This window comes from Thamnophis elegans, chromosome 4, assembly GCF_009769535.1.
Source record: "Thamnophis elegans isolate rThaEle1 chromosome 4, rThaEle1.pri, whole genome shotgun sequence".
In the NCBI taxonomy this organism is placed as follows: domain Eukaryota; kingdom Metazoa; phylum Chordata; class Lepidosauria; order Squamata; family Colubridae; genus Thamnophis; species Thamnophis elegans.
In genome coordinates, this window is record NC_045544.1 from 100,947,911 (window position 1) to 100,969,574 (window position 21,664).

The 21,664-nt window shown below is 42.5% G+C and overlaps 1 protein-coding gene across 1 annotated transcript in view; it reads right to left on the reverse strand.

Moving 5' to 3' along the window:
* Positions 1–7,182: 7,182 nt before the first annotated feature.
* PYGB (glycogen phosphorylase B) overlaps positions 7,183–21,664 on the reverse strand; it is a 61,692-nt gene continuing 47,210 nt past the window's right edge. Inside the window, exons 11-20 of the mRNA XM_032216513.1 lie at positions 20,811–20,974; positions 19,680–19,794; positions 18,698–18,799; positions 17,064–17,211; positions 15,402–15,460; positions 13,928–14,069; positions 13,322–13,529; positions 12,111–12,245; positions 11,120–11,186; positions 7,183–9,170 (exon numbers count right to left, since the gene is read on the reverse strand). Coding sequence (XP_032072404.1) covers positions 9,018–9,170; positions 11,120–11,186; positions 12,111–12,245; positions 13,322–13,529; positions 13,928–14,069; positions 15,402–15,460; positions 17,064–17,211; positions 18,698–18,799; positions 19,680–19,794; positions 20,811–20,974 — 1,293 coding nt within the window. The 3' untranslated portion in view covers positions 7,183–9,017. The remainder of the gene's footprint in view (positions 9,171–11,119; positions 11,187–12,110; positions 12,246–13,321; positions 13,530–13,927; positions 14,070–15,401; positions 15,461–17,063; positions 17,212–18,697; positions 18,800–19,679; positions 19,795–20,810; positions 20,975–21,664) is intronic.

The following is a 21,664-nucleotide window of genomic DNA, read 5'->3' on the forward strand; positions in this document are numbered from 1 at the left end:
CATGGTGATGAGATACAATGTCCCGAAACTCCAGGAGAGCCAGACGGATGGCCCGCAACTCCAGCCAGTTTATGCTGTTCGCCAGCTCCTGATCCGACCATCGACCTTGGGCCACCTTGTCCAGGGCATGGGCCCCCCATCCGAATAAGCTGGCGTCCGTTGTAACTTGAACGCGGTCCGGCTCCTTGAATGGACATCCCCGGAGGAGCCTGGACGACATCCACCAATGCAGAGACCGCCTGGCCTTGCCCGGGAGCTGCACCTTGATGTGGGAGTGACTGGTATGCGCTCTTTGGAAGGGCAGCAGGAACCACTGGAGAGGACGCGCCTGGAACCTGGCCCAGGGCACCACGCTGATGCAGGAGATCATCTTCCCTAGCAGTTTGGACAGCGACAGCAGCGGTACTCGCCGATGGGATAGCGCATGATGCGCCAGGTGGTATATGCTCTGCCTCCTTTCCGGGGACAGGAAAACCTCGCACGACATCGAGTTGATGGTGGTTCCCAGATGAAGGAGGGACGTGGTTGGGCGCAGGTGGCTCTTGGGCAGATTGAGGACAAATCCATGGTTTCGCAATGCGTCCATCGTGACCTGTAGGTCTCGGAGGGCCTGATCTCGAGAGGACGACAGCACCAACACGTCGTCCAAATAGCAATTGATGCGTATTGGAATTGAACGAAGGGAGGCTGCCAATACTGCCAGAAGTTTGGTGAACGTGCGCGGGGCCGAGGAGAGGCCGAATGGCAAAGCCCGGTATTGATAATGACGGCCGTTGAAGTGAAACCGCAGGAACTTCCGATGTGCCGGATGAATGGGCACATGGAGGTACGCTTCTTTGATGTCTATGGAAGTCATCATGTCGCCTTGGCTCAGCGGTATCTGCGAAAGGAACGGTTGCCCGCTCCTCGGAATGACCGTCTACTCTGCGCCTGACTCTGCTGGCGCCCCCTGTCTCTGGCCCCAGCTCGGTCCTGGCCACGGTCCTGTGCCTGGGAGAACCCCCTGGTATAGTTGGGGACATAGGGAGCGGAGGTAAACCCCGAGTCCCCAGACCGAAAGGGCTGCCGTCTACCATAAGGCTGTGGTCTTCTGGTCACACGGGCACTTGTGGAGGGAAGCACCTTACGTTTGTCCCGAGTCTCAATGAGAATGGGATCCAGCACTAAACCAAATAAGGCCCCGCCCTTAAAGGGCGTGGATGCTAGACGCCACTTAGATTTGATATCAGCTTGCCAGTGGCGAAGCCAGAGCAAACGGCGAGAAGCCACATTGGAAACTACGGCTCGGGATGCAAATTTTGCCGCACTAAGGGTGGCATCAGCAGAAAACTCTAGGGCTGCTATCAGCTTGGTGACATCCTGATGGAGGCGCAGTTCCTCCGGATCCAGCCTTTCCTGTAGTTGTCTCAGCCAAACTAAAGAAGTCCTATTAAAGAAGGAAGCTGCAGTAGCTGAGCGCAAGGCCCACGCCGCTGCCTGATGAGTTTTGCGAATGACCGATTCGGCCTTGCGGTCCTCGGCCTTCAATCCTTCCGAAATTTCAGAAGGAATTAACGCCGGTGAAGCAAGAGCAGCGATGGGAGCATCCACTGTGGGAAACTGCAGGAGGGCCTCCAACTCTCGAGAAGATGTGAAAAGCTTCCTATCACCAGACCCAGGGGGCTTAACCGCGGTCGGCTCATCCCACTGCTTTTGGATTAAATCAAGAAAAAGCTTGGGAGATGGAATAAAATCTTGCAGAGCCACCTGCTCAGCAAAGAGCCGCTCGGTGGCATCCAGGCCCACAGCAGCACTTTCTGCAGAAATTGCCTCCCCCATGTGGGCGGTAGTCTTGGCCTTATACAGCAGGGATTTGAAAAGAGTGTGCCTGAAAAGCCCAGGGGCCGGAGGCTGGTCCACAGGAAAGCCCTCGTCACCAGAGAGTTCCCTATCCTGGATTTCACCTTCCTCCACTAAGGGAGATTGTGCGCTAAACACAGAGTGTAAAGGGGAAGGAGGATCAGTTTGCAGAATGGAAGAATCCCCTTGTACTGCTTGGGGAGCCAGGCCTGAGTAGGCCAGAGTAGGCCTGGAGACCTGGGATCTACGCGCTAATTCCGCATCCACCCCTCTGGAAATAGCCTCTGAGATCATGCTGTAAAAATCAGCAGAAAGGCCCAAATCCTGGCCCTCCAGAGGCCTGAGGCCTGCAGCTGTGGGGGTGAACGTGGCAGAGGGCCCAGCGCGTGGAGGTGAACGAAGAGAAGCCCCACTAGCCTCCGAAATAATTGGGGGGGAACTAGGTCCGAAAGCCCCCACCTCAGGAATAGGGCCCTGGGGAAGCTGAATATCAGGGGACCAACCCTGCTCAACGACCCTCACCGGAGATACAGGTTGCTGAATCAGAACCGGAGGGGAAGAAATGGGAGCCCCAGATGTCTTGGGGGGAACCTTGGCCTTGTCTTTGCGCTTGTGCGACTTATCCCGAACAGTAGATGAGGCTCGAGGCCTGCTAGTAGAGGCCCTGGTCGCGGCCCTACTAGGCCCAGGGCTGGCCCCTCCCTCGCCAGGGGAGCGGGGCTCAGAAACTGGCCGGACAGTACCTTGCAATACCGATTGATCAGCCATGATTTGAATCTGAAAGAGCTCAATCAGCGAAACAAAGGAATGCAATTGAAAGCACACGCCAAGAACGCCACGTGGAAGCAGAGACCAAGAGAAGCGACCTCCTCCCTGAGTCAGCAAAACTCGAGTGAGGGAAAAGGGAGGGGCGGAGGCAGTGCACAAACTCAAGCGCGCGGGCAAAATCTGCCTTCTCATCCCAGGCATTACTGCGCATGTGTGAAAAGCGCTTCCAAATAAGGCCACCGGCATCAAAGGCGCGAAATTCAAAGAAACCGCAGGGGAAAATTCCCAATAGCCGATTCATGTAATCCTCCGGCAGCCGCTCCAGCGAGGGCACAAGGGAGGGAGGCGGGGAGGAGGGGGAGACCCGCTCCGACAAGCCACAGCCTCGGATCTGACCGCGCTCGCGGGCGGGTGCTATCCGGCGTGGCGGCAGCGCTGGGAGACTCAGCTTCCTTGCGCGCTGAAGTTAAGGGAGGTCAGGCGGAGAACGCCCCACTCCAGCTGTAGCGATCCGATATCCCTTAAAGGGAAATAGCGAGGGAGGAATCGGCTGGCAGCAATCTGCCGCTTTACCTCCAATCCAGCAAGAAATCCACAGTGAAAACCAAGTAAATTCATCCTTAACCTTGAAAAATTAGCAAATAATCAAGAGAGTGTTGAAAATAAGTCTCGTAGGCTTGACTGAGTAATAGAACTGGAAAGGAAACGGAAGTCCAGTCAGAGGAGGCGTAACTTTGATATTTGCATACTCAGTCTCAAGGCTAGAAGGCTAAGTTAACCCCATGATTGGATTCCCGGAGCAGCACACAGGAGAAATTTTAGACTTGCAGTTGGGAGCCCAACTTCAGTTGGGATTGTGGCATCAGAGGTCACCCCATCAACCCAATTGGAATGGACCACTTTTCTGGATCCAATCTGGGTCTGTCACTGGGACTAGAGTCTTCCAAGCTATTGGACTCATGCTGGGGCCCATCCTCAGGGCATTTCCCTCTACCAGAATGTGCAGTACAGAGAAGTTCCCCAAGGATGGGCTCCAGCACAAGTTCAAACACTGGGAAGACTAAACCTCTGATCCTGGTGACTAACACAGATTGGATCCTGCAACATTATCCTGGGACGTGTATATTTGCCTTCATTTGCAGACCACTTTTCCTATGCCTGCTATTTGCTGTGGGAGGAGAGAGAAGTTTAGAAAGAAACTACTTATGGGACCAAGTGTTAAATATCATCCATGGACAGTGCAGCTCTAGTAGTTTGAGTAAATAAGAGAGCTCCCCCCACCATTCCAAACTGACTGAGACCATGAGTTATTTAGTCAAGCAAAGGCATATAATGGAATTTTTGCTTTGCTTTTGGACCTCACTCTTGTAGCTATCACATCATACTTATTACACTGAGTTTAATAATATGGCCATTTTGTAATTTCATTCCAAAATAAAAGGTAAATCAAGTGTAATGTTCATGGAAGTTTAATGTTTTGAAAACACGGGAGAATAACAGTACTATATCATAAGCACACCACACACATTAAAACAAACTCAAAATTAGTTTTGCAAATAACATGATTGTGACAAATACATTTATTTAGCAAGCACAGTAAATTTGCTAATTTGCTTGCTTCAGCCTCTGCCTGGCTAGTTGTTGCTTGAAGAGAGATCCTCTCTGAAGTCAGTGTTGCTCACAATAGTTTTACAGACCATGAAGAAAAATAACCAGGAATAGAACAACGCATTCTTAAGAGTGTAATGCAAAATACATGTGAGATGGGAATGCTTGCGAACATGCAATATTTTATGCACACATTTCAAGACATGATGACACTTCCTCAGCAGAAACCTGTGATACTTTACTTAGATTTAAATAATAACAACACAGTCCACACTATTTAGAGAAAAATGTTCTCTATATGCTGAAAAGAGTAAATCAACTTTGTTTCCTTATTTGAAGCATTTCATGGCATTAAAATGAATCATGGGGACACCGAGCTGTAATCAGCCTAAAAACAATTCATTTTGAAGAAAAGTTTAGCAACATTCCTTTAATATAATAGTGTAGTCCCTGGAATTCCTCCATTATATATATTCTGCCTTTGACAAAAACATAGTAAAAGGCCAATATCCAGCATCTATGAGTTATAAACCAGGAATGGCCAATATATGTTCTTCAATGTGGGAATAAATTGACTATGCAATGGAAGGCAAGTGGAATGGTTATTTACTAAGAGCAACAACCGCATAAATCTAATAGATACAATGTGTTGTGGAGATTAGCCCTTGTCTTAAATGCATTTAAGGACAGCTTTCATGTGCAGCCTGATGACAGCATATAGTGAATTTTTCAATGCTTTTTTAACAGAGCTTTCATATTCAACTACTTATTTGTGAACCTGCTATCTAACTGCACAATTTTATTTCTTAAAACAATTAAGGTGACACCATTTTTGACATCAACCAGCAAGGAAAAGATAGACTTTTTGAGCTTATATAAACATACTTAAGTGTTTAGTGAGAAGTGAAAAATTGTTGATTCAAACTTTCAGCTTGTTAAAGGCTAACTCTTAATTGTCAGTATTTTAAAGCTTTTCCCTGATTTTGCAGATTTATTCTATGACTGACCAAAAAATTGCTCAATACAATTACAGTTAACTGCATTCCTTTCATCTTCAGTAGGACATGAATATCACTTTGCTTATTAAAGAGTAACGTTGGTTAGATTAGGACCAGGTTAGCTAAAGAACTATTACAATGAACTTGGGATACTGATAATAGTTTTACTTTAGTAAACTGATGAGGGAATTTCATCCCTTAAAATAGGCCCTGCTTGATTCTGTATTTTCAATGCTGTAAAAGTCAGATTAGGCTCCTAACTGATAATACAAAGGAAGAATCTAAAAGGCTATATAAATATTACTATCTGTATCTGTTTTATAAGACAAGTGATTTGAACTTTTGCTTGTCAGCATGAGAAAAATATGCAAGAACCAAGGATTTAAGCACATTCATAGTTTTGTAGAATTATTTCTTTCTATTGATTAAAGTACTGAATGGTTTTTCTTGATTTTTCTTTACCTGACTGGCTTCCAGATAAAATACTGCATTTGTAATTATTTGGGTATATAACCCACTCAGGAAACATCAGAATATTTTATTAATGTCCAAATGACTATTCATTTGGACATGCTTGACTTTCATGAACAAGAGGGCTCTATATCTGAGAAACAGGAAATATCACTTAGGGCCAATTAAAATGGTTTGAGTGTAGAAAGCAGGAATCTGCTTTTGGTATGGGCTTTTCATGATCAAAGTTAAGATACTTATGACAGCCATTTTCAAACAGTAAATTAGACAAGCTCTTTGGGAATTCATCAGTTAGCCAATCAGGAGTGGCAGACATATTTTCTTGCCAATCTCTGGTTAATCATCTTTCATCAATGCATGGGCATTCTAGAACACAACTTAGAATGACATGGATATATGATGGTATGAAAACCATGTAGTATTTCACAATTAACATTATGAAAATAATTACTACTCTACAGAGTAAAATTGTAACCATATTGGTATAATCTCAGTTTATAAACCCAGATTGGTAGGAATCATTTCTCTACTACTATTGCTATAATCAGACCAAACAGATTCCAATTAATCACAGATTCCAAATTCTGTGAGCTAAAAAATGATAGTTAGTAGTTTTGGAACAATCTATAATTGTAAATAAATCTATGGTTTAACAGCTCGGCTTGTGCTAAGGCTCTTTCTAGTTTGGATGCGCCTGGAAGTTACAATTGTATAAGTACAGCTATATACCACAAACAGCAAATTAAAAAAAAACTGAACATGTGAATAACATACTTACAAACATCAGTTAATGTTATAAAACCCTAAAGGTTATCTGAAATGAGGTACTATAACTGTAAACATACCAATATGTTCTATAATCTACTTAAATGTTGCTAAACTTGGTTGTTAAATCTAAACATTTAGCACTTATTTGGTGAGTTATGGCTTACACAAAATAGAACCATATATTTTACTTCAATTTCATCCACTTTGATTAGACAAAAATATAGCAGACCGATATAACATGAATATGTTTCGCATTCATAATTTGTTGTTTTCTGGAATAATGCAAGCATTGAAATTTTGTTATTTGATGATTCTTGAAATTTATGAAATTATTGTATTTCATGCCATTTCAATAATTGATATGGGCATTGACTAGTCCTGGATAGCAGAAAAGATCCCTTAGAGGTGGCGCAGTAGTTAGAATGCAGTACTGCAGGCTACTTCTGCTGGCTGCCTGCAATTTGGCAGATCGAATCTCACCAGGCTGAAGGTTGATTCAGCCTTCTATCCTTCCGAGGTCGGAAAAATGAGGACCCAGATTGTTGGGGGCAATATGGTGACTCTGTAAACCGCTTAGAGAGGGCTGTAAAGCACCGTGAAGCGGTATATAAATCTGCTATTGATTGATTGATATTGATCTGCATCCGCTCTGTGTCCTAACTTCTCAACAGATGATCAGTGTCAGCTCTGACAAAACTGTCACCTGTTTTTGACAAAGTCTTTCTGTTAAATTAGGGATGCTATTATTGCATATCAATTTGCTGTCTATTCAGAAAACTGCGGTCACTGTTTCCTACATTTGATAGATGAAGTTGTATTGCTCATCTGTATGGGGCGACCCTAAAAATTAATCTAGGGAGAGATTTGGCAGCTGTTTCTGGCCTCCTGCTCCTATATAACTCCCTGACAGTGGGGAGTTGCTACCACAGGATATTTGGAGGGCATCAGCTTAGAGAAGGAATACTTTGTAGATTATATTCATTACTTCTTTGACTTGGTATTAGATTGATAATGCCTCTACTAAGAAGTCTGAAAAGGAAAAGAGCATGTTTGTTTAATGTTTTGGTTCTGAAAGCTTATAGGATATACATTCATTTCCATTCTGGTCATTTACAGATAAAGTTGCCATTTAAGAATTGATGGGCTCTAAAATATAGTCAATTTCCTCAGCATTTGTAGAAAAATTATTTATTTGGCAACCCAGGCTAGAGGACCTGATAGATCTCAAAATCGTGATGTTATTGCCTGAAGTTAAAATTCATGGGGGTTTCCCAATATTCTTTTAAATACTAAAAAGGTGACCTCTAGAGACAACACTGACTCAAGAAAAACTCTGGATGGAGTGGTTTCAGTATGAGAAGTGACAGATATTTCAGTGCCTGCTCTTTATATAAGATTGTTTTAAATAATCCATGTAGCTGCACAATTTGAAATATACACAGATAAAGTCTAGTTCCTAAAGCAAAGCTTAGCAATCTACCATGAAGCTAAGCAAATGTCTTAATTTTTTTTATCTACTGCCACTTGCTCTGAAAACTATCCAGAATCCATCAGATCACAAAATATGACCGGTAATTTGACTTAATTCGGGCTAACTGGGCAGTCTTAATGCATCTTGAGGGCAATAGACTGGATGCTAACTTTATGGCTCACAGGTTGTTCGGGAATTCTCATTTTAGAGGAAAGCAAGCAGGTTCTTTGGTGCCTTTAACTCACTTTGAACAACTTCTCCCTATAGGAAAAAGTATCCGGATTTTTCCATTTGTGATCGGTCACTTAGAATGATTCTGGAACTGTCCTGGAGATCAGCAATGGTACTCCTAATGAGCCTAAGTGTGGAGGGGAGAGGAAGAGGGAGAAGGAATAAAACATGTAACAGAATGCTAAATCCTCAACTGGACATTCGTGGGTGTCATCAGAATACAAGTACCTATGTTTGTGTCATGATGCCACCATGTATGTGTCATTTTGATTCAACCTCAATTTGCTGCAGACACCACTGCAATTAAGACAGAGAAGTGACTTCAAGATGACTTATGAGGGGAAAGGATTCTCCTTGGTTACAGAACGGTTCCAGTCTAGCTTCCATGTTCCATTCCAGAAGGCAACACATATTATCCCTGTGGAATCACGTTTTTCATTCAGTTCCGGACTTTGTAGGCACCTTCTGATTTGACCAATTGGGAACTGCCATAGGAATTAACAAGTTTGGGGACCTGAAGTGCCCTTCAGCATATAATAGATGGATACCTATAAACCTCATTGGTATCCTGGATTTTTAAAAGAGGGCAAGATTAGAACATCTTTTTTTTTGCTTAAACTTTCTGTTTTGGTCTTGAATCTTATGACAGAGTATAAGTTTTGGTCAACTATTTCTTACTATCTGAAGCACCAGTTGCTCTCATTTCAGCTATATGCTTATAAAGATGAAACAAGCCAAAGTGTGGTAAAATACATGATTGAATTCATCTGCAGAAAAGTCACAGGGAAGCAGGTACGTCTTAGCAGTAGTAGCAGCAGCAGGAAGCCCATCAGGGTAATTGCATGCACCTTCTAGTGGCAGACTTACTCCCTAGGTATGTTTGGAGGAGGAATTTTCACAGCAGAAGGTTCCACTCCCCAGATCTCTCTGGCATATTCAGTAATTGTCCTGTCACTGGAAAACTTGCCAGAGCATGCAATGTTCTTAATTACCTTTTTAGTCCATTCCCTAGGATTCTAAGAAGAAATAAGAAAGAGATTATTAGGCTGATATCTCAGAGCTTTAATAGTGGAAAGATCATTTGTTATTCATTGGACAGCTAGTTTTTCCAGAAGTTATGAATTCAGAGCTAGAATTCATAACTTTCAGTTTCTTAGAGCTGTAATAAACTTTAACTGTGGTTTCTCCTGTTTGTTCTCTACTTATTCTTGTTGTCTATTCTCCCCTACCTGTTTAATTTATTGGGAATTGGGATTCCTCATTCCAGATAAATGATCTTAACTACTGCCATCCAATCTACATTTAACCGCTTTAAAAAAAAAAAATCCCTACATTTAATATAGTTACCGTGTTTCCCTGAAAATAAGACATGGTCTTAATTTTTTTGCCTCCAAAAAAGGCACCAGGTCTTATTTTCAGGGGAAGTCTTCCATATTATTACCTTGCAGTGGCAGCGCCAACACCCCCATCCAGCAGGAGCCCATGTGGCTGCTGCCAGCCCACTTCTTCTGTGGTCGCTTGCTGCTGCCCCGACCTCTGTTTCGCCATCAGAGGCCTTCAGGAAAGGCCTCTGCAGCTGAAAAATGAGCTCCGGATTGATGCACGCAGCGCCACATGGCCTTGTTTCCCTGTCAGAGGCCTTCATGAAAGCCCTGTGCATCAATCTGAAAGCAAAATGGAAGCCAGGAGTGACATGTGCCAGTGGCCGCAAGCAGCTGCAGAAGAAGTTGGCCAGCAAGGTGAGGCAGGTGTCGGAGTGTGCGAGGCCTGGCTGCAACTGTCCAAAGATAAAACAGTTCCAACACCGCGTCCTCACCCTAGCTTGATTTTTACCCATGCGCCATGGCCTACCTCATGCAACCAGGTGCAACAGAGTGGGCAGGGTCTTAACTAGGGCTTATTTTGGGGGTAGGGCTTATATTGGATGCACAGGTAAAAATCAAGATAGGGCTTATTTTGGGGAAAACACACTTATCTTTCGGAACTCAGGGCCCAACAACATCCTACTCAAGGATAAAAGCACCTTGATATACTCTTCCTCTGATGTGGTACATCCACCAGGGAGGCCTTGCTCACTCGCGTTTTGGGAATTTTCCAGATGTGATGGAATATAAACCTGGAGTATTAGTGAATAGGAATTTTGGCAACTCAGAGCTTTCCCAGAGAGAGGCCCAGTTATGAGTCGGCACAGTCCTGAGCTGGATCGGAGTGGGATAGGGAGAAGTTCAGAGTAGCCACACACTACAACTTCTCATGATATATCTAATAGGTTACATTAGATAGCTTTAATTAGGCAAGATCCTGTCCATCAGGTGGAAGCAAACAAAGGATTCAACTCAAATGGATTTGGCTGTGTTGTCTTTGACACAGCTGGACCACTGAAAAATGCCTTACATGAGGCTGTCCTGAAGAGTGCTTGGAAATTAAAAATGGCGCATAATGTAGCAGAAGGGGCAGTGTTGGGTATGTCTCAATTGTCTACATTATACCACTGTCATGTGAGATGCACTGGCTCCCAGGTTCTTTCAGGTGCAATTCAATATACTGATTACGTCGCAGCGGGCCAGGTTATTTTTGGATAATTTCTCCCCAAAGGTTTCATTTTCCATCAAGCCAGATAGACTGGGCTCCAAGTCCCTTCCCATTCATGTTGCTATTTAGTGGGAACAAGAAATATGCCCCTTCTGTAAGGCCCTGTGGGACACCTTTCCACTCAGGATCTGGCAGCCCGCTTTAATTTTTCGGAAGGCCGGAAAGAGCTGGCAGTTTCCCCAAGTGCTAGAATAAGATAAGGCGATTATGCTAATGTATGTATGATACATATGTACATTCTGACTGCCCCTTTTCAGCATTGGGCTCACTCTTGGATACCAGGAACACTAGTTATAATTTCTAGTTATTTCATGAAGAAGCCTTCTTATCAATTTGCAATTAGTTCAAACTATGAGGAAAGTCTCCATCTTACCATGTATAGTTGGTCCACTTGCCCTTGAGATTTGATGTAGGCTTCATAGTCAGCAAATACTTTAAACCTAAACAAAGTAAATGCAACCATAAATTCCATTTATTTTGTTAACTAAAGAGTCATAAAGAATAATTGGGTAAATAAATATAATATTGTAGCTGTGCTTTAAATAAAGCAAGTTTGGATGTGCTTTTCCTGTCCCCTTGAGTAGTTTAAGTACCTAAGTGTTTAAGTGAGACTCTCTCCTATGTAACATAATTTCAAAGGACTTTTTCTATGGTAGTTCCCACTCTGAGGAGGCCCTAAGTCAGGATTGCTTAAGATAACCTTATTTCATTAGTTGACTGATTTCACTGTATTTTCTCTCTCTAAATTTCAGGAACCCTTTAAAAATAAAAATATATCCAAATAATGGCCTGTGCCCTAATCCCCACTTGGTTAGACTACAGTAATGTGCTGCATTTGGCATTGCCTTTGAATTGAAAGCTACAGCTGATTCAAAATGTGGCAGCAAGGCTCTTGACAGTCTAACTCTTTGAGAGTAGAATTACACCTATCTTGAAATTTCTGCATTGGCTGATGGCTTGTTTCTGAGCCCAATTGACGGCAAAAGGAAATAAGCCAGGGTCTGTATGTTATCAATGAAGAGTGTGTCATGCCCCCTGCCTGGATTTACAATATATAGTAGTTTTCCCCAATATGATATGCCTCATAAAAAGGAACTGCTGTTCTTGTATCTTTCAGCAAGTATGGTGATTGATGTTATGGCTGGAGCAGAGGTGGGTTGCTCCCGGTTTGGCCAAACCGGTAGCAGCGGCGTCGTCAGGAGGCTGATGCGCAGAAGTGTTGCGCGTGTGAGTATGAACAAACCGGTAGTAAACTGGTTAGCAACCCACCACTGGGCTGGAGATGTTGGAAGTTATATTTGAACCCACGCTGTGGACATTAAAAGAAAGTCTATAGTAAAAGTGCACCATTTCATGCCTCTTACCTGTCATGATGCATCAACATGTTGACAACATCGTGGAAACAACTAGGATCATTTGGTGAGAAGAAGCCATTATTTATTTGATCAATAGCTTGCTTGAGCTCTGGAATTCTGTCGTAGTATTCCTTAGCATTGTACCTGAACAAGAAAAATAGGGACACCCTTAACCTTTTCTGCTTCTATTATTTATTTCTTGCATTTACATCCCATCTTTTCTCTTGGAATAGAAGGTGATATATACAAGGGTTTCCACAGTGAGTTAAGACTGGGTGAAAATGAGTGCCATGTGGTTAAGTAGAGACTGCTCCATCATCAAGGGGGACATTAATTCAACACTTTAGCCACTACATCATATTGGCTGTAGGCCAATACTCACTCAAGCAGTTTAAATTATAGGTGAGTTGGAAATAATACAGAACACAGATGTCAAATTAAAAGGCTATTGGTGCATATTAATTCTTAATAAAGGTATGATCAGTATTGTATCTTACACAATTTATGAGGAGTAATTTGTGGAAATTGCAGGTTATTTCAAAAATGTTCCTATTTTTAATACAATGAGTATGTAAGCTCTGTTCTATGCTGTAGCAAGTTCTTCTTCTATTACTATAAATGGATAACGAGAGTTTTGTCACAATGTATAACCCAATCTTCCCACGACAAGGCTATTCCATTTCCTGCAGCAGTTTTCAATGACTGAATTTTCTAATAAGCTTTCCTCATAATCAGAGATATTGACCATAAGTAACTCTAATATACATAGGAGAGAATTCAGAGAAGAAAAATGGACTCTTAAGGAGGTCAGGTCTATCCTGACGGCTCTGCTTGCTAGACACGAGATAGAGAAGTCTCCTTGTCAAAACAGAAACTGAATTCTGGTTAATTCCTCTAAGGCAGGGCTATCAAACATGTGGCTCGCACACCAAATCCGGCCCGCGATAGGCCCAGAGTTGTCCCACAGATGGCAAGGGACTGGCCCGTGCCGCCCCGCCCACCCAGTTGGCTGCAATGACTAGACCACGCCCGCCTGTTCCCACAAGGGCAAACAAAATCTTGATTCAGCCCATGATGGGATCAAGTATGATACTCCTGCTCTAAGGTGAAGCACCATCTTGAAAAAGCTCAGGAGAAGTTTCATGCTGGTCCAAAAAATCAATCACATGCCCATAGGCTGTTTCTATGGCCTGTTCATAGTGAAAGGTTCATTTACAAACCCTTTCTTATCCATTGCTTCTACGTCATCCACCCGCATGCCAAAAATGAACAGATTATCATCTCCAGCTTCTTCAGCCATTTCCACATTGGCCCCATCCATGGTCCCAATAGTGAGGGCTCCATTCAGCATGAATTTCATGTTTCCTGTCCCTGAAGCTTCAGTCCCAGCCGTAGATATCTGTTCAGATAGATCTGAAGCAGGAATCACTGGGATGAATTGGGAAAAGAGAAACAGGTAAGACTTCATTATTTTCCTCTGTAAACAAATCATTTGTTTCTGCACCTAACATGAGCAAGCCTTGTGTGGTCTAATTTTACTGTTCTGAGTAGACTAAGCAGTTCAACACCCCATGTGTTTGCTTCATTGATGCAGCTGTATGGCATACAGGACTGCACTTATACCTCTGCATTTGGAAGGGGTATATTTTCTTGCACAAGAGCCAGTCAGCCATGGATCACAGTATGCAATTCTTTAGATGCAACTTCCAACAACCTCAGTCAGCACAGCCATAAACAAGGTATGCAAGAAAAGAAAGATCAGCAGAATCTTGAAAGGCACCAAGTTGTGCACTACTTAGGCCAACCTGCTTCCAAAACTGGCTTACCTTTTTCAGCAAGAGACACTCTGTAGTTTTCCAAGAATATGACTTTGAGTCTATCTCCTATGTAGGGGTCATTATTGATAATTTCTCCAATGGCTGTGATCAATCTTATAATCTTTTTTGCCATGTGGTAGCCTGGAGCTGCCTGGAGGATGAAAAGGAAAAACATCTTAAGAGAGAAAAAAAGGAGTGATGAAAGTCACAAGGCAAATGAATACCAAAATATAGCATCTGGATTTCTTAATTAGAAACCACTAATCAGAATTTATTTAAAAGTCTCCATCACTGGTGACTTTTAAGAAGAGACTGGACAGCCACTTGTCTGGAATGGTATAGGGCAGGGAGGTCAAACTCAATTCCATTGAGAGCCGCATCAGAGTTGTGTTTGACCTTGGAGGACCGGGGGATGGGCATGGCCATGGTAGGCGTGATATGGGACCTCACCCCCACACCCATGGTTTTATACACTTATAAAAATAGAGAGGTGTACATTTCTGTGATTTTGTTTTTTTTAATACCTACTTGATCTACTTGATCACCTTATGAGAGACCATATCAAGAAATTGACTCCATGGGAAGAATAGAACTATAAATTATTGACATAGGCTATAGTAGCAGAATCCTGCAATCCTGAAAAGTAAACTATTTTACCTTCCCTCTCTTTTATAACCTTCTGAGTTAAGGACAGCCTCCTGGAGCGCTCCGGAGGCCCCGTTTTGGGCCTGGAAGGTCTCCTGCAGCACTCTGGTGGCCAAAACCGGTAGCGGGAGAACCCCATGTGGCCCCCCTGCACCCCATTTTTACTAGGAAAGGGACTGCGGGCCAGTCCTTTGCTATTTCCAGGCTGGCCCCACAAGCCAGATCTAAGCCCCCCTGCATGCCGGATATGTTTGACACCCCTGGTATAGGGTCTCCTGCTTGAGTAAGAGGTTGGAATAGAAGACCTCTAAGGTCCCCTCCAAGTCTGTTATTCTGTTATTATCATATGACAATGATGATGATGAAGAAGAAGTAGGAAGCCATCTTCTGAATTTATCAGCTGAAATACCTAATTCCCAAAGAGAGTGCCACAAACTGATATATGTGAACACTTCTATATATGTGTAAAATCAAAGGAAACTTTGATCTATCCCAGTAGAGGCTTCCTGCTACATATATATATGACTTTTTGTTCTTAATCTTTACTGAAGTTTGCAGCTCGTAGATACCTTAAATAAATCCATACCACAATAGAAATTGTCAATCTCCTCAAGTTCTTATTTTAATATGCTGAGTTTCCAAGTAAAAAGGATGTTTGAATCACACAAGGAAACAAAGACTAAAAATATTGGATTTATTTATTTTTGCATGCTTAAATAACTCAAAATTTAACATAAATGTGAAGTGTGTAGGCAGGCGGTGATGGGTGGAAGGAAGAAATATATGTGTAGCCTTAAGTACTAAGTAGTAAACTTAGCTTCACATTGAAATTCTTTACCTTTCCTCCAATCATAACTGTTCTTGGTACATAGGATTTTTTAGGGTCTTTTCTGATGCCTGAAAAAAAAGCAATAAAATTAAAATGGAGAATGACATTTAAAATGGATGATTTTAAAAAAGAAAAAAAATTAACAAAAAATAATTTTGCCACAGGGAGTGGTGATTGGCAGTGGCGATCAGCAGTGGTGTCGATTCTTGCCCGTGATGGGCCGAAAACAGGATGTGCAGAGGCCAAAAACAGGACACAAGAAGGTGGTGATGATCCACACAGCCTGGAACAGCTCATCGGCGCTATTCCGGGAGGCTGATCCAATTGCCAATCAGCTGGTCGTGCTAAATCAGGCTGCGATAACGTGCTGAAACTGACCAGGCTGTTTGCTGCAAGGATGCTAGCCAGATGGTTTGGTTTCGTTTGGTTTCGTTTTATTTATATGCCGCCCTATTCCCGGCGGGACTCAGGGTGGCTCACAAACCCAAGAGGGGAAGGGAAACATTAGAACTACAAATACAAGTATTTAAAATAACCAACTGACACACAATCGAGAGAGGAAGGGAACTCATCAACTCCAGGCCTGCCGACACAGCCAGGTTTTAACGGCTTTTTGGAAGACCTGGAGAGAGGTGAGGGTCCGAATCTCGGCGGGGAGTTCGTTCCAAAGTGCCGGCGCTGCCACAGAGAAGGCCCTCCCCCGGAATACTCATGGATGCTGGGAGGCAGATTTTTTTTCTTGTTTTCCTCCCCAAAAGCTTCTTATGCGTCTTATGGTCCCGAGTGTCTTATGGTACAAAAAATACGGTACTCCCATTGGTATCTTATGACTATCACTTGTTGGTTGTATCTTATGACATATAATTATATCTTGTGATTTATATTTATCACTTTGTTGCTTGTATGTATACTGAGAGTTTATGTACCGGGGACAAATTCCTTGTGTGTCCAATCACAGTTGGCTAATAAAGAATATTCTATTCTATTTTATCACATTCCTAGCATGAAATGTCAATCATACTTATTTCATTTTGCAAAATATTATCTTTTTTGCCTGCTTGTTTATGACAAACTTCAGTGTTAAGATTTTGATCTCACCAAGGCTTCAATTATGTGTATGCAATTCAGCTGAGGTTCCTAAATATGCTTCTTCATTGTTAACCAAGGCTAGTTTCTGGGAATCTCAAGTTCAAGCATGCTGGAGCATTATAATCAGAATAAAAGGATATGACTGCTTCTACAAACATATATCCGCATACGTGTGCGTGCACACACGACACACACACTCCCCCTATCTCTTCAGATTACTTTCCCAAATCCTTTCATATAGACATATTTTTTTCCACACTGATGTAGGAATATTATTGTTAATGTTATCTAAAAGGCAGTGGGGAAATTCAATTTTTTTCACTACTGGTTCTGTGGCCATGGCTTGGTGGGCATCGCAGGGGAAGGATACTGCAAAATTCCCATTCCCTCCCCACTCCTGGGGGAAGACTATTGCAAAATCTCCATTCCCAACCCACTCCTGGGGCCGACCAGAGGTGGTATTTGCCAGTTCTCCGAACTACTCAAAATTTCCGCTACCAGTTCTCCAGAACATGTCAGAACCTGTTGAATTTCACCCCTGCTAAGAAGGATTTAAAAGCTTTGAGCTGGCAAAAAACTCACGATTATAGAGAGTGATTATATGTAGGCAATTGAGGAGCTGCCTCTTGTATTCATGAATTCTCTTGACATGCACATCAAACATAGAGGATGCATTAATTTTCACTTTGTACTGTTCTTCCAAGTACGCTGAGAACTTCAGTTTATTCTCCTGCCAAAAAGACATTTTAGGTTGATCTCGGAAAATTTAAACAGACATTCAACTCAAGTGCCTTGCCTAAATGGAATTTTAAAAAAAGATACTATCTACTATATAAAATAAATATAGTTTTGCTAGGAGGTAGCATGCAAATGAATATTATAAATAAATGAAGTTAGCTAGCTAGAGGTAAATACAGTGGTCCTTGATTTACAACCACAATTGGAATTGGAATTTTCTTCCTAGATTGTTGAAGTCGTAAGTTGAGTTGGACATGATTTTATGACCATTTTTATGGCAGCTGTTAAGCAAATCACTACAGTTGTTAAGATCATTAAACAAATCACACCTCCCTAATGGTATTTTTCCCCCAGCAATTAGCAAAAAAGGTTGCAAATCACAATCATGTGATAGCTGAATTCTGCAACTGGTTGTAAATGTGAGCCAAGTGCTAAGTGCCCAAATTACAATCACAATCACATGACTGCAGTAGTAGTATGATGATTGTAATTGTGACTATAGGTCAGTGAGGGTTAACCTTTTTGCCATTGCGTGGCAAAAGCGGGGGGAGCACGAGGGGTTGGGTGTGCAGGCGCCCACACCCATAATTCTATGCAACTGCCCCCGCACGTGCAACCCACCCCCCCGCTCCCTACGCTTTTGCCACACAATGGCACGGTGGACGTTTTTCGCTCTTCCCAGGCTCCAGACCCTTTCTAAGAGCCTGGGAAGGGCAAAAACGGCCCAACTCACAAACCAGAATTTCGGGAACGGACTTCTGGGTTGCCCGTTGGGCCATTTTTCTCCCTCTGTAGGCTTTAGGAGGCTTCCCTGAAGCCTCTGGGGGGAGAAAAATGGCCCTACAGGCAACCCAGAAGTCCATTCCTGAACTTCTGGTTTGCATGTTGAGTTGTTTTTCGCCCTCTGGAAGATTTAGGGACACCTCTGGAGGACGAAAAACGGCCAAAAATTAAGGCAGAAATCAGCTGCCCAGCAAGCACATGTGTGCTGGAGCTGAGAGGGCAATGCCTCGTGTGCCCTAAGAAATGGCTTCGCATGCCACCTATGGCATGAGTGCCATAGGTTCGCCATCATGGCTATAGGTCATAAATCACTTTTTCTGAGACCATTGTAACTGTTGAGAGGTTATATAAATTTGTTTACTAAATAAATAAATCTTCTAACAGTAGTTAAACAAATGGTTGTGAGGATGATGATGATAGATAGATAGATAGATAGATAGATAGATAGATAGATAGATAGATAGATAGATAGATAGATAGATAGATATGATAGATAGATATGTGGGGTCCTTGGTGGTCTCTGAGTTTCCTTGTTTTCTTGCAGATGTTTAATTACCCTAACTAGGTAACACCATCAGTGTAGAAAGATAGATGATAGATAAGACAGACAGATAGATGGCAGGCAGCAGAAAGACAGACAGACAGAGACAATATATAGATAATAGATAGAGAAACATGCTTGTTGCAATTATTACCTGTTTAACTTTAGCTACATCCCTAATAAAGGCTTCATCGTTGACAAAATCCAGCAGCTTCTTTAGCTGGCTAAGATCAGTTAGGAAATCTTCCCCAATTCTCTGTATATTAAGAGAATAAAAATTATAATTAACAGAACTGATACATTTTTTTCACAGTTGAATGCTTCTATTACTATGTACATCATTGTTAACAGTCACATAAGTGGCAATGTTTTGATACAGATGAAATCTGGTTCACTCTTATAGGTCTTGTTGACAATGAATAGGCTAATTTAGGACTAACCACTGAATTGGAAACTGGATATAATACAAGATGATTCTGCAAAAATGAAAAAGCGGAGAGAAAAAAAATTAAAAAGCAGCATCTCTATCCTCTCCCTTGGTATAAAATGTCTTCCCCCTTTAGCATCAAATAAATATCCATGTGATGTGGCTCAACCAAGAGAGGATGTGCTGCCAGATGCAGTATTTGGGAGAAAGCATTTGCCACTATTTGGAGTAATAATGCTAACTAACTCTCTTGTTTTTATAAACATTAAGGGGATAAATACTCATAATAATAATATTAATTATAGTTATTTTCATGATCAGCCAACATCAACTTAGAGGTTAGGCGCTCTGCTTAAATTTTATGTTTCAAAGGAAATCTTAAGTAAGGAGAAGTTGACATATGGTCTACCTGATACAAAATTGAACATGACTTTCTGCTAATCTGAATGCAAACTTACTATTTATCTAGAGTTGTTCACAGATTCAAAATCATACTTTTGTCAGTCACCATATTGTTATGCTGTACTCTGGAATCATCCTAAGTATCAGACAAGATAATCTGTAGTATGCTGTCTCTTCTTTCCCCCCTCTTTTTGAAGGCAGGGATAACATTTGCTTCCTTCCAGTTATCTGGCGCTTCATCAGACTGTAGCTGAAACCCAACCAAGTATTTCTACAAGCATTTCCTATTGGCTGATACGTAACTTACCTCCACAATGACTTCGGAGAGTCCTGGGTTACACAGCAGAAGCCATCGCCTGGGAGTGATACCATTGGTTTTGTTTTGAAATTTTTCTGGCTCTATGTCGTAGAAATCTTTGAATCTACAATGCATATGAGTGAGATAGTTTTAAAAGGAACAGAACGTAATATAAATTATTTGATGCCATTTAACACCATTAACTTTTTAGCAGCTCAATGCAACCGTTAAAAAGAGAATGTAGTCATAGGATACATTTATGAAAAGCATAATCCAGATCTTGAGTAGTGCTAATTCTGCTCTCTTCCCCATATACCAAAGTATATGTTCTGTTTGAAGAACACTGACAAAGTGAAATCAATTTAATATCTTCAGATATTAAGGACTGTAGTTCCAAAAGTACTTTGCAACAGAGCACTGATTCATAGAAATTGAAATGCAAACCATCAGGAAGTTACTAGGTTATAATCTAGGTTAATAATTACCTGCCCCTGAAAATGGATTATGCCTAGGAAATGTATATGAAGAAATATTTGGGAAATAGTTTATAAGCAGAAAGCTTGCAGGTGATGGAAATGAGAAGTTTAAAGTGAGACTTGACAACCATTTGCTGAAGCAGACAAGTTCTATGTACCCAGCAAAAGGCAGGATGAGATAAACATTTTTAAAATCCTATGCCTTTAAAAATGGAGGACGTTGTCTGGATTGAAATAATTCAAGCTGCATATACTTAAGAATAACAGAGAAGGACTATATTAAATCTCATTTCTAGACTTGTTGGGTTTCTATGTATGTGGAGTCTTCTATTATATAAATTTGCACCCAAAATGCAAATTGAAGAAATCAATTTGTACTGACTACAGAAACTAGCCTTAGTTCATTTGTTCATTCATTCATAATTTGTTAAAACTCAATGTCTATAATTTTTCCTCTCACTACTAAGCACTTCTATTTTCCAGGCTATGTGCAAAATGAATAAAATCATTTATTTTAATAACAAATAAATCAGATTTGGAAAACAGCAGATATGTATGAGAAGAAAGGGCATTGATTGCTTCTTAGATCAGTGGCATTCTATGAAGAACACCAGGATTGATAGCTTACTTATAACTAAGTAAAAGAGAAACAAGCAGGACTCACACAGAATTCTTCACAATCTCCGAGTGAATCTGAGCCACTCCATTGACTGCATGAGAACCAATGACACACAAGTGGGCCATATTGATCCTCTTGCAGTCTCCTTCTTCAACCACAGACATCCTTCGGAGGCGGTCAACATCTCCAGGAAAGAGGGAAGCCACATACTGACAGAATGTACAAAATGACGGGAATGTTACACAACAAAGTAAATCATAACTCACGATGAATTCTTTTAAACTGAAAAACATGAACACATCCTCCAAAGTTCAGGAGAGGTGAAACTATTTTCCTGCTCTTCCCAAATGCCCTCCTCCATTATCACCATCCCCTAGAGCAGTGGTCCCCAACCCCCGGTCCGCGGACCGGTGCCGGGCCGTGGAGTACCTGGCACCGGGCCGCGCAGCGGCCGGGGGCCATGCAACGGCCGACTCTTCACTCATGCAGCGCCGTCGCCGGAGGGGGGGAGCTGCGCGGAAGCACAGGAGCAAGTGAGGTGAGGAGGAAGAATTCCCCGCTACTACACCACCTCCGCCCCCTCCCCGAGTCAGCCGTCCCCTCAGTGAACGCCTCCGCCTCTTTCTCCTTTCTCGCCTCAGTCGGCTCGCCTGGAAGCGAGGCGAGGAGGGGGCGGACCATGCGCTGGAAGCGGAGCCCTTGGAGGCCGCTCTCTTCTTTTTCCCGCCCGGCCTTGGCTTGTGAGAAGGAACGGCGGGAGAGGTAGAGAGAGAGAGAACGTTGGGCAGCCGAGGGCGGGGGGGGGGGTCTTTTGAGGGGAGATGGGGGGTGCGCGATTTTGGCGCCAGATTCAGGCCGCCGCTGCTGCTATTGCAGCGCACGGTGGAAAAGCGGCGGTC